General features: G+C 40.2%; 1 protein-coding gene across 2 annotated transcripts; it reads left to right on the top strand.

Moving 5' to 3' along the window:
• The first annotated feature begins 161 nt into the window (after positions 1–161).
• Positions 162–11,494, top strand: IFRD1 (interferon related developmental regulator 1). Of its 2 annotated transcripts, XM_039726691.1 has the most exons (12): positions 163–498; positions 2,153–2,257; positions 3,235–3,316; positions 3,737–3,861; positions 4,157–4,314; positions 5,579–5,629; positions 5,724–5,902; positions 6,006–6,114; positions 8,082–8,216; positions 9,026–9,154; positions 10,401–10,496; positions 10,836–11,494. In XM_039726691.1, exons 1-12 carry the CDS (start codon positions 453–455, stop codon positions 10,923–10,925), a joined length of 1,305 nt encoding a protein of 434 aa, XP_039582625.1. In that variant the 5' UTR covers positions 163–452; the 3' UTR covers positions 10,926–11,494. The 2 variants fall into 2 exon arrangements, with proteins under 2 accessions (XP_039582626.1, XP_039582625.1); XM_039726692.1 differs by lacking the exon at positions 2,153–2,257 and having other exon boundaries at positions 162–498.
• Positions 11,495–11,513: the final 19 nt, after the last annotated feature.

Below are 11,513 nucleotides of genomic sequence, written 5' to 3'. Positions count from 1 at the left end.
GAGCCGCCGCTGACGTCCCAGCCCCGCCACTGGGCAGCGGCGCTCGCGCGTCACGAGCTCGCGCCTCTGAGTCAGCGGCCCGCCGTCGCAACGCCCGGCCATTGGCTGCGGCGGCGCGGGGCCCCGCCCCCGCAGCCCTGTGGGGCTATAAAAGCGGCTCCGGCGCCCCCTCCGCGCCTTTAGCCCCGGGTGTCTGAGAGGAGAAAGATGCATCGACTCCGCTCACGGGCCTCCACGGGGATTTCTGCCTTTGCCGCCGGTTCGCCCTCTGCCTGCTCTCGCCAATCACCCCCGCTGCCCCGGCCCGAGAAGTCAGCCTCGCAGAGGCGTTGGAGTAAAAAGCGCTCCTGCTCTTCCATCGGCTGATTGTCGCTGATTCCCGGGCGGGGGGGAGCAGGGAGACCGAGACCCGGAGAGGGGCCGCGGGAGCCGAGCCGAGCGCCGCTGCGACCATGCCCAAGCCTAAGAAGCGGGGGAGCAACCACCAGCGCGGAGCCGGTGAGTGCGGCCGGGCCGGCGGGTGGGGGCGCGAGGTCTAGACGGCGTTTGCCGTGTCCGCGGGCACAGGGCCGCGCTGTCCGGCGGTGCCCGCCCCCCCGCGGCCGGTGCATGAGTGGCAGGGCGGGGCCGCGGGCCCGCCCGCTGCACCCGGCTGCCGCTGCGTGCCGCCGTGTCGTGCCCCGGAACGCTGCTGTGGCTTTGAGGAAAAAGTCTTTTCTCTTAGCCTAAAATAAGGTATTATAAAATAAAGAAATGCAGGATGCGCGTGTCTGAGGTGCTGATGCTTGGGGCAGAACCGAGGTTTGGTGGGGTGGTGAGAAATTGCGCTTCAAGCTGGCATAGCTGTGTGCAGCATTGGTTTTTAATACCAAAGTTTTCAGGAAGTGAGCAGTTTATAGGGTGTTTTTCTGCAACTGCTGTGATTTTCGTTTGTCAGGGGCTTGGTGTCGTTCTTGCCACTTCTGTTGAGTCCCTGTTTAGCAGCAGCAAGAACGTGGCCCTGTGCGAGCTGTGAGCCTCCACGTTTGTTGGCTCCTGCGTTGGCTGGTGGGGTTGTTTTGGGTATGGTTAATGATACAAGTGGATACAGCTAAAAGTAGCAAAACTTCCGGAGTGTGACTAACTTCATAGGAAAGCGCTTGGACTCTGATCCAACTGAAAGTTGATTCTGCCTAGATAAAAATAGTTTTTTGGGGTCTTGGTAGTCAGGCAGCCTGCTTGAAGCTGGTAAGCCCTGTGTGCAGCTTTCTAAATAATTTAGAAAAAAAACAGCTAAAAGAGCAGAATTCAGTGTTCTGTAAATGATGTTTTGGGAATAATAGTTTTTTGGGGTCTTGGTAGTCAGGCAGCCTGCTTGAAGCTGGTAATCCTTGTGTGCAGCTTTCTAAATAATAAAAAAAAAAAACAGCTAGAAGAGCAGAATTCAGTGTTGTGTAAATTTGGGAACTGTTGGAAAAGTAACAGATATGAAAAGGGAGGTGAACACCAGTAAAAATACTACTTCCATCAAAATGTCTGAAGGCTGCTGCACCAAGGCCTTCTTAATCCTGAGAGGGAAAATGTCTATCCCCTGTTGAAGCTTTTAATGTTCCAACTTGTACTTGTAATTCAGTAGTGAAAGAGTTGGACATAGCTGACCCTGCACATACTACCCCTAATCCCATATGTCCTGCATCGAACTGGGTAATGTATGTTTGCCCAGAGGTTTAGGTTACACTGTCTTGAAGTTCCTCAAAATCAAAAAATAAAGACTTTATGGCACTTTTTTAAGGTAGTTAATTCTAACAGTTAAGTTAACATAGACCTATTTTTAAAGCATAGTCACAGAAAACTGCATTAATATGAAGTTGTAGAAAGATCCTAAATTTACAGTAGGAATTCATCCACTATCTAGTGTAGGAATTGGACCAGTATTCTGATATTGGAAGATGAGCCCTTCCTCACTGCTCACAAATGATCTTCCAGAACAGAGCCAACAAAGTCTTCAGAGTAGGTGGAAGTAAAGGAACCAGCAGAGGATGTAAATGTTCTTTCTATGGTTGGGTCAGGGAAAGCAAATCTGCTCTGGGAGGGTTCAGTTCTACTTTTGGTGCTCAGTTCTTCCTTTTCTGTATGAGAAATGACCAAACTATTGTATTCATCTTTGTTTAAGGTGGTCAGCCCAGAAACGTGCAGCCTTTTAGTGATGAAGATGCTTCAATTGAAACCATGAGCCACTGCAGTGGCTTCAGTGATCCTGCTAGCTTCACTGAGGATGGTAAATTATTTATTTATATCTATTAACCTTTTAAAAACATAAAACCCAAGCTGATTTAGTAGTTTTAAATAGTAGACTGTAAGTAGCAATAATGAAATAATTACATTATTACTACTTACATTGACATGACATTAACAGTGTGATGGCTAATCCAGTGGCTGTTTTTTGTGTTTGGTAAGAATATACTCCAAGTTTCATGAGCCTTGTGAAACTATCAGGCTCTAGTCTATTAGAATAGAAGATAGATATAGAGACAATAAGATATAGAATGCTGCTATAGAGACCATAAGAATTTTAAGGTGAATTGTAAGACAGGGATTTTCATAACAGGTAGTTGAAGCAGTTAGAACTGCAGAAGAGTTTTAGGTGGGAAAAGTCATATTTGCCTGTTTTGAGCTAGATTTGTGCTTTATCTCCTTTAACATCTTTGCAACCTGGACTCCTCTGTCATTTGTTGAGAGGAGGGGAGCTGAAGGCCAGAAACAGGGGGATAAGCAGGGAGACATCTTTGGATATGTGCCACCCTTAGCTGAGCTCCTGTTGCAGAGCTGTCTGAATTGATGCTATGTGGGACAGGCTGCTTTGACTCCCTGCATCAGCTGTGAGCACCTCACAGTACTTCAGGGGTAGATGTAGTGGACTGGATGAAAATGTGTTGACAGGATTGGCTGATGGTCATCAGATGGAGAAAATTTATGTAAGACCTGATTTGCTCTCTCATTGATTCTTGGCATGTGTAAGAAGCAGATCCAGAAACAGCACAAATGTATCAATAGGCCAGTTTTCATGAAAGTGTTTTAGGGCACACACTGATGCAGTAGGTCTCACACCATTATGCTGCTGTGATATTGAACAATTCTTTAGCTGTTGTCTATATTAAGCTGCTTTCTTCTTAGTGTTAAAAGCATTGTGTTGCAACTACTGTGTCTGCTAATGAAATGTGTATCAGTAGGACTAAATTATTTCTTCTTGATTAGGGCCTGAAGTTGATGAAGAAGCCACTCAAGAAGACTTAGAATACAAGTTGAAGGGATTTATTGATCTTACATTGGACAAGAGGTATAGTCTGCTTTGAAGAAACACATTCACACGTTGTTTTCTTGCTTGATTTAATAAGGAAAATACACATGAAATCGTTTTCTGTGCTCGCTGAGATTTTTACTCTGGGGAGGACTTCTGGATCTAAAAAAACCTTTTTCCTTCTACTGATTTTTTTAGGATGGGTTAGACTTTCCTTTTCTAATATATTGAAGTAGAATGACTTTCTTTCCAGCCAGCAATACTGCTGTGAACTCTATCCCCAAAAGAAATTTTGCTGTCCTTGAGTAAGGAGGCAATTCAGAGCATTTCATTTCTTCATGGTACTTCTGTGGATTACTCTTACTGCTGGGTGTAGGCAAATATAAATCACTGTAAAGTAAGGGCGGAGGTTTAGCTGACATGCTGATTTCATGAGGTGTTCCTTCTCTCTTCTAACAGTGCAAAGACAAGACAAGCAGCCCTTGAAAGTCTGAAAAGTGCATTTTCTTCTAAAATACTATATGAATTTATCATGGAAAGGAGAATGACCCTAACTGATAGCATTGAGCGCTGCATAAAGAAAGGTAATTAACATGCATGCTATTAGAAAGCAATAATCCCTATGAAACAGCACATTGTTTAAAAGACATTAAGATTGTGAATGTTCTCTAGTACTTTGCAGAGTGCTTAATAATTTAGGTAACATTACTTTGTAAATGCAGGTGTCATATTTTAACTGTCCTAGAAAATTAACTAAAATGAGCTTCTGTCTTCTGGTTTCTGAATTTCCTCTTACATGCTTTCAGACTGTTGTGTTTAAAAGATTAAAGGAGGAAGGCAGGGCAGGAGGTGGTTGCTCATCACTGTGTTAATCCCTAGGTAAGAGCGATGAGCAGTGTGCAGCTGCTGGACTGGCGTGTCTTCTGTGCGTGCAGATGGGGTCAGGAATTGAAAGCGAGGAGATTTTTAAGACCCTTGGTCCAGTTCTGAAGAAGATTGTCTGTGATGGAACAGCCAGTATCCAAGCCAGACAGGCTGTAAGTATGAAATGTTTGTTTGCCAGGCAGGGACAGAGGGCTGCTTCTGACCAGCTCACTGTTGTGTAATCCAGGACTAAAGGTTACCACACTGGTGTGTACTCATAATGTTGACATATGCCCTCAATGATGCATAGCAGTTTTCACTGGCTGAAAAAGCTCCACCTGAAAGCTGAACATGATTCTCTTCTTCAGCTGTTGTCAAGTGTCTGAAATCACTGTAGTGCAGCTTCCTTACTGCAATTCTGGGGACTGATGTTGGGGTCCTAGAAAACATTTTCCCACTTTCCCACTGAGTGATATATCCTTCCTTTATTTATTTTATTCTTGAAATTTAATTTCATTCTTAAACAGCACAGGAATGTTACTTAAACATTTACATTTATTTATGGTAAAATCACATATAGCACATCTGGAAACTACATAAGCAATACAGCCACTCTACCAAAGGTGTTTGTAAGTTATTTTTCCCTGGTCATCTCATGGTGACCAGTATGCACGAAATAGTGGGGAAGGATTGCCCAAAGCACTTGCCAGAAGTTTTACTTTCGCTTAAACTTCAGAAATTTAGCTAATATTTTCCAACTTTGTTGTTTTGTGGCTGGCTACTCCTAGTCAAGCTATGGCACAACAGATACTGTAAGCTGCGAAAAGGAAGGTAGTGTTAGTTCAACAGCAGTTGAACAAACAAACAAAAGCTATTAAAGTTTGTCCTGTTCAAATGTAGTTTTAAGTCCTGCATGGTTGGCACAAACATCACTTCCAAATGTTTTTTGCTTTACTCTTGTTAAGAGAAATTGGGCTAGAATATGGGGCATAAGGAACAGACCTGCAGGAGAAGTTAGAAGGTTCCAGGAAGGGCTTTTCAAGGGCAGAATTTTCATGCTATTTAATTGAAATAGTGGTCGGAAGGAGAAAATATTTCCCACAGCTATGAATATATATAATATAATTACCATAGTGAAATTTAAAGTCATTGGGTGGAAAGTAGAGCTCTTTCAAGGGCTTTGTAAGCTATTTAAAAATAGTAATACATGGAAAGTGAAGGCTTGTAAGTAGCAAATGCTGTAAAATCATCCTGGGAGTAGATGGGAATTGGGAGCTAAGTATTACAAAGAAGGTGAATTAAGGATTGGGGACTTCTAGACTCCAAGGTTTTTATCTCAAGTTTCTGTTGCTCCAGATGTTAAATTTCAAAGGTGCCAGGTTTTAAACTGCAACATTATTGTCAAATACTAACACTTCCTTTTTCTTTTGTGTCCAGTGTGCAACCTGCTTAGGGATTTGCTGTTTCATTGTGACCGATGACATTACGGTGAGGATGATTGATACCTTTCAAATGTAATAAACTGACAAGATGAAAATGTGTGACTCCTAAACCACTTGCATTGTATTTTTCCCTTTTACAGGAACTGTACTCTACTATGGAATGCCTGGAAAACATCTTCATGAAGGCCTATCAGCGGGATCGAGACACTAATGGTGTGTCAAGTACCCATAATACTGTGCTTCACGTCAGTGCTCTCTTAGCATGGACATTGTTGTTGACCATTTGTCCAATGAATGAAGTGAAGAAGAAAATTGAAATGTGAGTATCTTTCTTGGAAAGCAGAATTTGTAATGGCTCTTTATATGCAATGAAACAGTGACAGTAAAATTTAGGTCTTAATGGAATATGACTTGCTCCTTAGGCACTTGCATAAACTTCCAAGCCTGCTGTCTTGTGATGATCTCAACATGAGAATAGCTGCTGGAGAAACATTAGCACTTCTGTTTGAACTGGCACGTGAAACAGATGCTGTAAGTACATGTCAGCAGGTAAACCTTTCATCGGGACAATGATAAGACAAATTACTTAACCTGTGTTGCACCCCGGATCTTAACAAGTAGCAAATAATTCCATGGTTTGTGTTCCTTCTAGTGAGTCTGCCCCAGTCTAAGTGGGTATAGAAATAATTCACAGCCGTAATTTTTTACACTTAATTTCTATATTGCAAAACAGGACAAATATAACAAAATGCATCAAATACTACTTAATAGTAACTAGAAATATGGAATGCAAGATTTAAATCTAAGTCCAACACCTGCTTTTAAAATAGAATAAAAAGAAGATACCTCTAGAGATTCCAGAATGAAACGGTATTGTTTACTGTAGCAGGATCATTTATCAGATGCTTATGCAGACAAGTTTGAGTAATTCACAGCCTGCACAATTCTGCTCTCACAGCTGAAAATCTATCATCAGGTAGAAAACATGTTGACTTTAAGTATTGTTTTTTCAGTATTCTTACTTAGGTAACTTGAGAAGAATAACTTGCATGATGGTTTCACAGCATTTGACTATTTTAGTCAGTTAAGAACCGGGCAGTTGTTTTAAGGGGGTGTCTTTTAAAGAATTGGCACAAATTTCACACAGATATCAGTAATACTTCATTTGATAGGATTTCTTGGAGTTTGCTGTTGAATTGGATTAGGTGCAAACTGCTCAATATTAGCTTGTCCACAGCTAAAGCTGCATTTACATTCTTCAATATGCCTTATTAATTTTCAGACTTTTTTCTTGACAGCACTGCAGGAAACAGCCTCCCTCTGCTTACGCATGGCACAGTTGGGGAGAGTTGCCTGAAGGGCTCCCAACCCAATCAAGGCTGCTGCGCTTTGCCAGAATGCTGCCTAAAGTGAAAGGATAACTCCATTTAAGTCAGGAATCATGACACACTAGCACAGCATAATCTGAAACAATGTTAAAGCTTCTTTATAAATGCAAGCAGTGTGGATTTGGGTCTCTTGGCTATGGAAGTCAACTTTGAAAGGAAAAAATAAGTGGAAACCACAACTTGATCCTTTATTTGGTCAAGCCAACTGCAAGTAATTAAAATCTTAAAATGTGTTAGCAAAGAGACTATTCACTATAATCTCTGCTGTTGCATTGAGGAAATGCCCCTTTAATGATTACATATTATTCTCATTGAATCCTTAATTAGTGCAGATTAAAAATACTCACTGTATGTGCCTTTGACCAGTTCTTTTCAGAAAGCTTGCAGTAAGCTCACTCTAGTCAGTTGACATGACAAAACATTCAGATTAAAAAAAATACAAACCACAAAAACTTGTACGTAAGTTTGCATACATTTTTACTAGTCCAGGTGAACTACTGCTGAATTAAGTGCAGTGGAGAAAATATTTATATATATGTAAAGCACATATTAATTAATAAAATGAATAGCACAAAGCTATTTATTACCGTTTACTTAGTATTTTGTTAAGTATTAAAGCTTCCTAATTTCCCATTCCATACAAGACTTACAGCTAAATATTCCATACTGTCAGTCCAGTGGTGTCTCACAGTTTGCCTCCAGCAGCAGGAATTCTGTGATAACACTGAAGTGCCCTCAGCTTGTTGGCAGGAGTAGTTCAGCAGACCTGTTAGGCAGTTTGAGTCCCTTGGAATTACTGAGTAGAGCAGATTGGCAGGTGTATGTGCACACTGATGGAGCTGTGTGGGTCACATGGCTGACCAAACAGACTTTGTTAGTGTCCTTCCTGGTAAACTGGGTGCAGTGACTTTAGTTTTTGCTGGTTTCAGTGCTGCAAATGGAACCGCAGAAGTGCTCTCTGTCTTTTTAAATAAAGTAAGAGGTTGTAGAGATCTACATGCCCAAAATTTAAAGAGATCTTTTTTTTTTTTTTTTGTGGGGAAAAAGGTTAAGGCCAGAAAATAAACTAAAATCTAAAAAAAAACTAAAATATTTTTTCTGGTAACTTAGGATTTCTTTTATGAAGATATGGACCTTCTAACAGAGAAACTAAGAGCTCTGGCTACTGATGGAAACAAGCACCGGGCCAAAGTGGATAAAAGAAAGCAGCGATCCGTCTTCAGAGACGTTCTGCGGGCTGTTGAGGTGATTCTTTTGTCCTAGTCACAATCTAGACCTTCAAAATACATAGTGTACCATTTAGTGAAAGCAATTTTATTATTAAACAGAATTACTTCTGTTTAATAATAAAATTCATCCTTTTGGTGAAGGAAACAGGAAAAAGCTATTTTAAGTGAGATTTTGTAGTCAGATCACATGTGGAATAGAACTGCTTTTTTAGCAATGTTGAACAAAGACTGGGAATAGTTAAACATTGTGGAAGCGAAAGAGAAGGCTTGGCATAATTTGAAGTCACCTTTGGGATTCTGCCTGTAGAAGGATCTGAGTCACCTATTAGTACTTGTTACATTCTATTGTCCCAAATACCTGTATAAGGCAGAGACTGAGGCTTATAGTCTGACTTAAAGGTGACTTCTGCACTTGGAACTGGTTTTCCTGGAGATAAGTCCAATATCTAAAGTAATTTTAAAGATTAAAGTTGAGTGTTTGTTTTTCAAAAAGCTTTGTAATCATGAAGAATATCAGCCTCAAGTTCTACATGAGATTTGACTGTAGGTGTGCATCTGCTTTATGAACAAATACAATCTTTACCATATGCACACTGTGTTATTTGAAAGGTTTTGCTTTGTAATCATGAAGAATATCAGCTTGAAGTTCTACATGAGATTTGACTGTAGGTGTGTGCATCTGCTTTATGAACAAATACAGTCTTTACCATATGCACACTTATTTGAAAGGTTTTAGTGTGCCAAATTCATCAGTCAAAATAAAGCTCACTGATCTGTACAAAGTACTGTTTAAAGTTATAGATGTTTCCTTTGATTTTTGCATAGGAGCGTGACTTCCCTACAGAGATGGTGAAGTTTGGACCCGAGCGCATGTATATTGACTGCTGGGTTAAAAAGCAAACTTACGAGACGTTCAAGGAGATTCTGGGGTCAGGGATGCAATACCATTTGCAGGTGAGCTGCTCTTTGACACTTGCCCAGACTTTTCCTCTCTGTCTGTCTTCTTTGATGGAATTCAGTCTGAATTACAAAATCCTGAGTAGAACTTAGTGAAGTGATGAGCCTTGTATTTGAGGTGTTAAGGACAGCACTTAAAAAATTAATTACAGTGAGCTAATGGAATTCAGTCTGAATTACAAAATCCTGAGTAGAACTTAGTGAAGTGATGAGCCTTGCATTTGAGGTGTTAAAGACAGCACTTAAAAATTAATTAAAGTGAGCTGCAGGTGAGCTGCTCTTTGACACTTGCCCAGACTTTTCCTCTCTGTCTTCTTTGATGGACTTCAGTCTGAATTACAAAATCCTGAGTAGAACTTAGTGAAGTGATGAGCCTTGTATTTGAGGTGTTAAGGACAGCACTTAAAAAATTAATTACAGTGAGCTAAAGCTGTCTGGGTAAGCTGCATCTGAGTTGTAGCCTGGGTATACTAGCATAGTAATTGACTTCTCCAAGAAGTAAAAAATTTAAGCTGAATGTTTTTAGCTTCAGGGTTTTCCCTGAACCCTTATGCTTCTTTCAGCAGAGTGGTGTAGTTGTCTGGCTGCTATAAAGCTGCATGCCTCCACCCTTCCTGTTCAAGCCTGTAAAAGAAAGGGAAAGTTTTAGTCAAAAATAATGAACACAACTTGCAGCACCACACAATGGTGACAGCATTCCAGAAGAGAAGGCATACTTTATCTGTTCTGGGAACTTGTTTACTAGTCATCTGTTTACATATGTAACAGAAGCAGCAGCTGTAGTTTAAGAATATATGCTCCCAAATTGCTGTGATAATCATGGGGTTAAAATCTTCAGCCCTGTGTTAATTGAATTTCTGTGTGACTGAGGGAATTCAGACATGTAGCAGGTTTTTCAGATTTTTCAAGCACTACTTTCACAGACAGATATTTTAAAACTGGTGTGTTGTGAAGGCATACAGGTCTGTTCAGCTGCCTGATTTTGTGTAGAACAGAACGGTGTCTCATTTGCTGGGGCAAAAATATCAAAGGAGGCAGGAGGAGCTGTCTGTCTTCTCAAGGTGGCTGTTTTTGCTTTTAGCCTTATTCTGGTTGAAGGAGGAAGTGTTCTTGACTTAATTGCAAAAGATAGCAAAAGAAATACTAGGGTTTCTTACTGGAATACTTGATATTTCACAGTAGTCAGCTTAAGAGACTTGATAATTAGAGTGGAAACTAATAATTTGGTGTGTTTCTTATTTAGTCAAATGACTTTCTTCGGAATGTGTTTGAGCTTGGTCCACCAGTAATGCTGGATGCTGCAACTCTTAAAACAATGAAGATATCCCGTTTTGAAAGGGTAGGTTATTATTGCACCCTAATGAATTTTCTTTGCTTCCCACTCTAATTACTCCTGCACTTCAGAAGTTGTCATTTTTACACTGTAGTTCTAAGAGTGCCTGATATTGTCCTCAATGAAACCTAGCCTTACTTGTATGCATCTGTGAACTCTTAAATTTTCCACTGGGCATGTGTCTGCTTCTATATTTTTTCCAAGGGTCTGAAGGTTGATGTGGTTGCTGATGGGTACTAGATTCATGCTCCACACATGTGAAACTCATTTGTTTTGTAACATGAAAAATCTCAGGCATAAGTATTATGACAATATGTAATTATTTTTTCTTTTTTTGTTTTGTAGCACTTGTACAACTCTGCAGCATTCAAGGCTCGGACAAAGGCTAGAAGTAAATGTCGTGATAAAAGAGCAGATGTGGGGGAATTTTTTTAGATTCCCTTTTCAATGGGGTTCAATTTTCATAATTCAAATAAATTTGTAACATTTAAATGAATTTTTTAACTTCTGTAGTCAGTTTGCAGTTGTGCACGGGTTTGTTACATAGTCTGTAAATATAATGCATGTTGTTGCTTAGTTTTGTATACATTGTATATAGATGGATGTAACATTTGGTGCAGGGACACATTATAATACTATACATTAGCCCCCCCACTAGCTCCAAAGAGTCAATTATGTTGTAACTGATATATTGAATAGGGTGGATAACTAGTCAAATGCTGTGTGTCAGATTGGGTTCTTTATATCAAGGTCAAGTCATTGACCAAGTGTTCTGGTAAGAATATGTGAAGATGACCATGTTTGTGTGAAATTATTTTAGTAACTTTTTAAAACTCCAGTGACAGACAGGAAATCTCTATGTAAGTATAACTTTATCCTGACAGGGACTATGAAGTTCAGTAACTTCCATTGACAAATACTTGCCTCCATGTAAAATAAAAGCAAGATTGTGTTCTGAAATTGAATATTTAATTTTTGGAATAAAGATGTTTCTCATGGCCTGCTCTCTGTGTAAAAGTAATT

Source organism: Passer montanus, unplaced genomic scaffold (assembly GCF_014805655.1).
Source record: "Passer montanus isolate IOZ18808 unplaced genomic scaffold, ASM1480565v1 scaffold6, whole genome shotgun sequence".
NCBI lineage: Eukaryota > Metazoa > Chordata > Aves > Passeriformes > Passeridae > Passer > Passer montanus.
The sequence above is the reverse complement of the archived record's forward strand: the minus strand, read 5'-3'. Positions and strand labels throughout refer to the sequence as shown.

Excerpts from the sequence above, each read along its gene's own strand:
- IFRD1 (XM_039726691.1), top strand. The coding sequence starts at position 453 with ATGCCCAAGCCTAAGAAGCGGGGGAGCAACCACCAGCGCGGAGCCG. Across the intron at positions 2,258-3,234 it reads TGCTAGCTTCACTGAGGATG|GGCCTGAAGTTGATGAAGAA; the intron begins GTAAATTATTTA and ends CTTCTTGATTAG. Across the intron at positions 5,903-6,005 it reads GTGAAGAAGAAAATTGAAAT|GCACTTGCATAAACTTCCAA; the intron begins GTGAGTATCTTT and ends CTTGCTCCTTAG.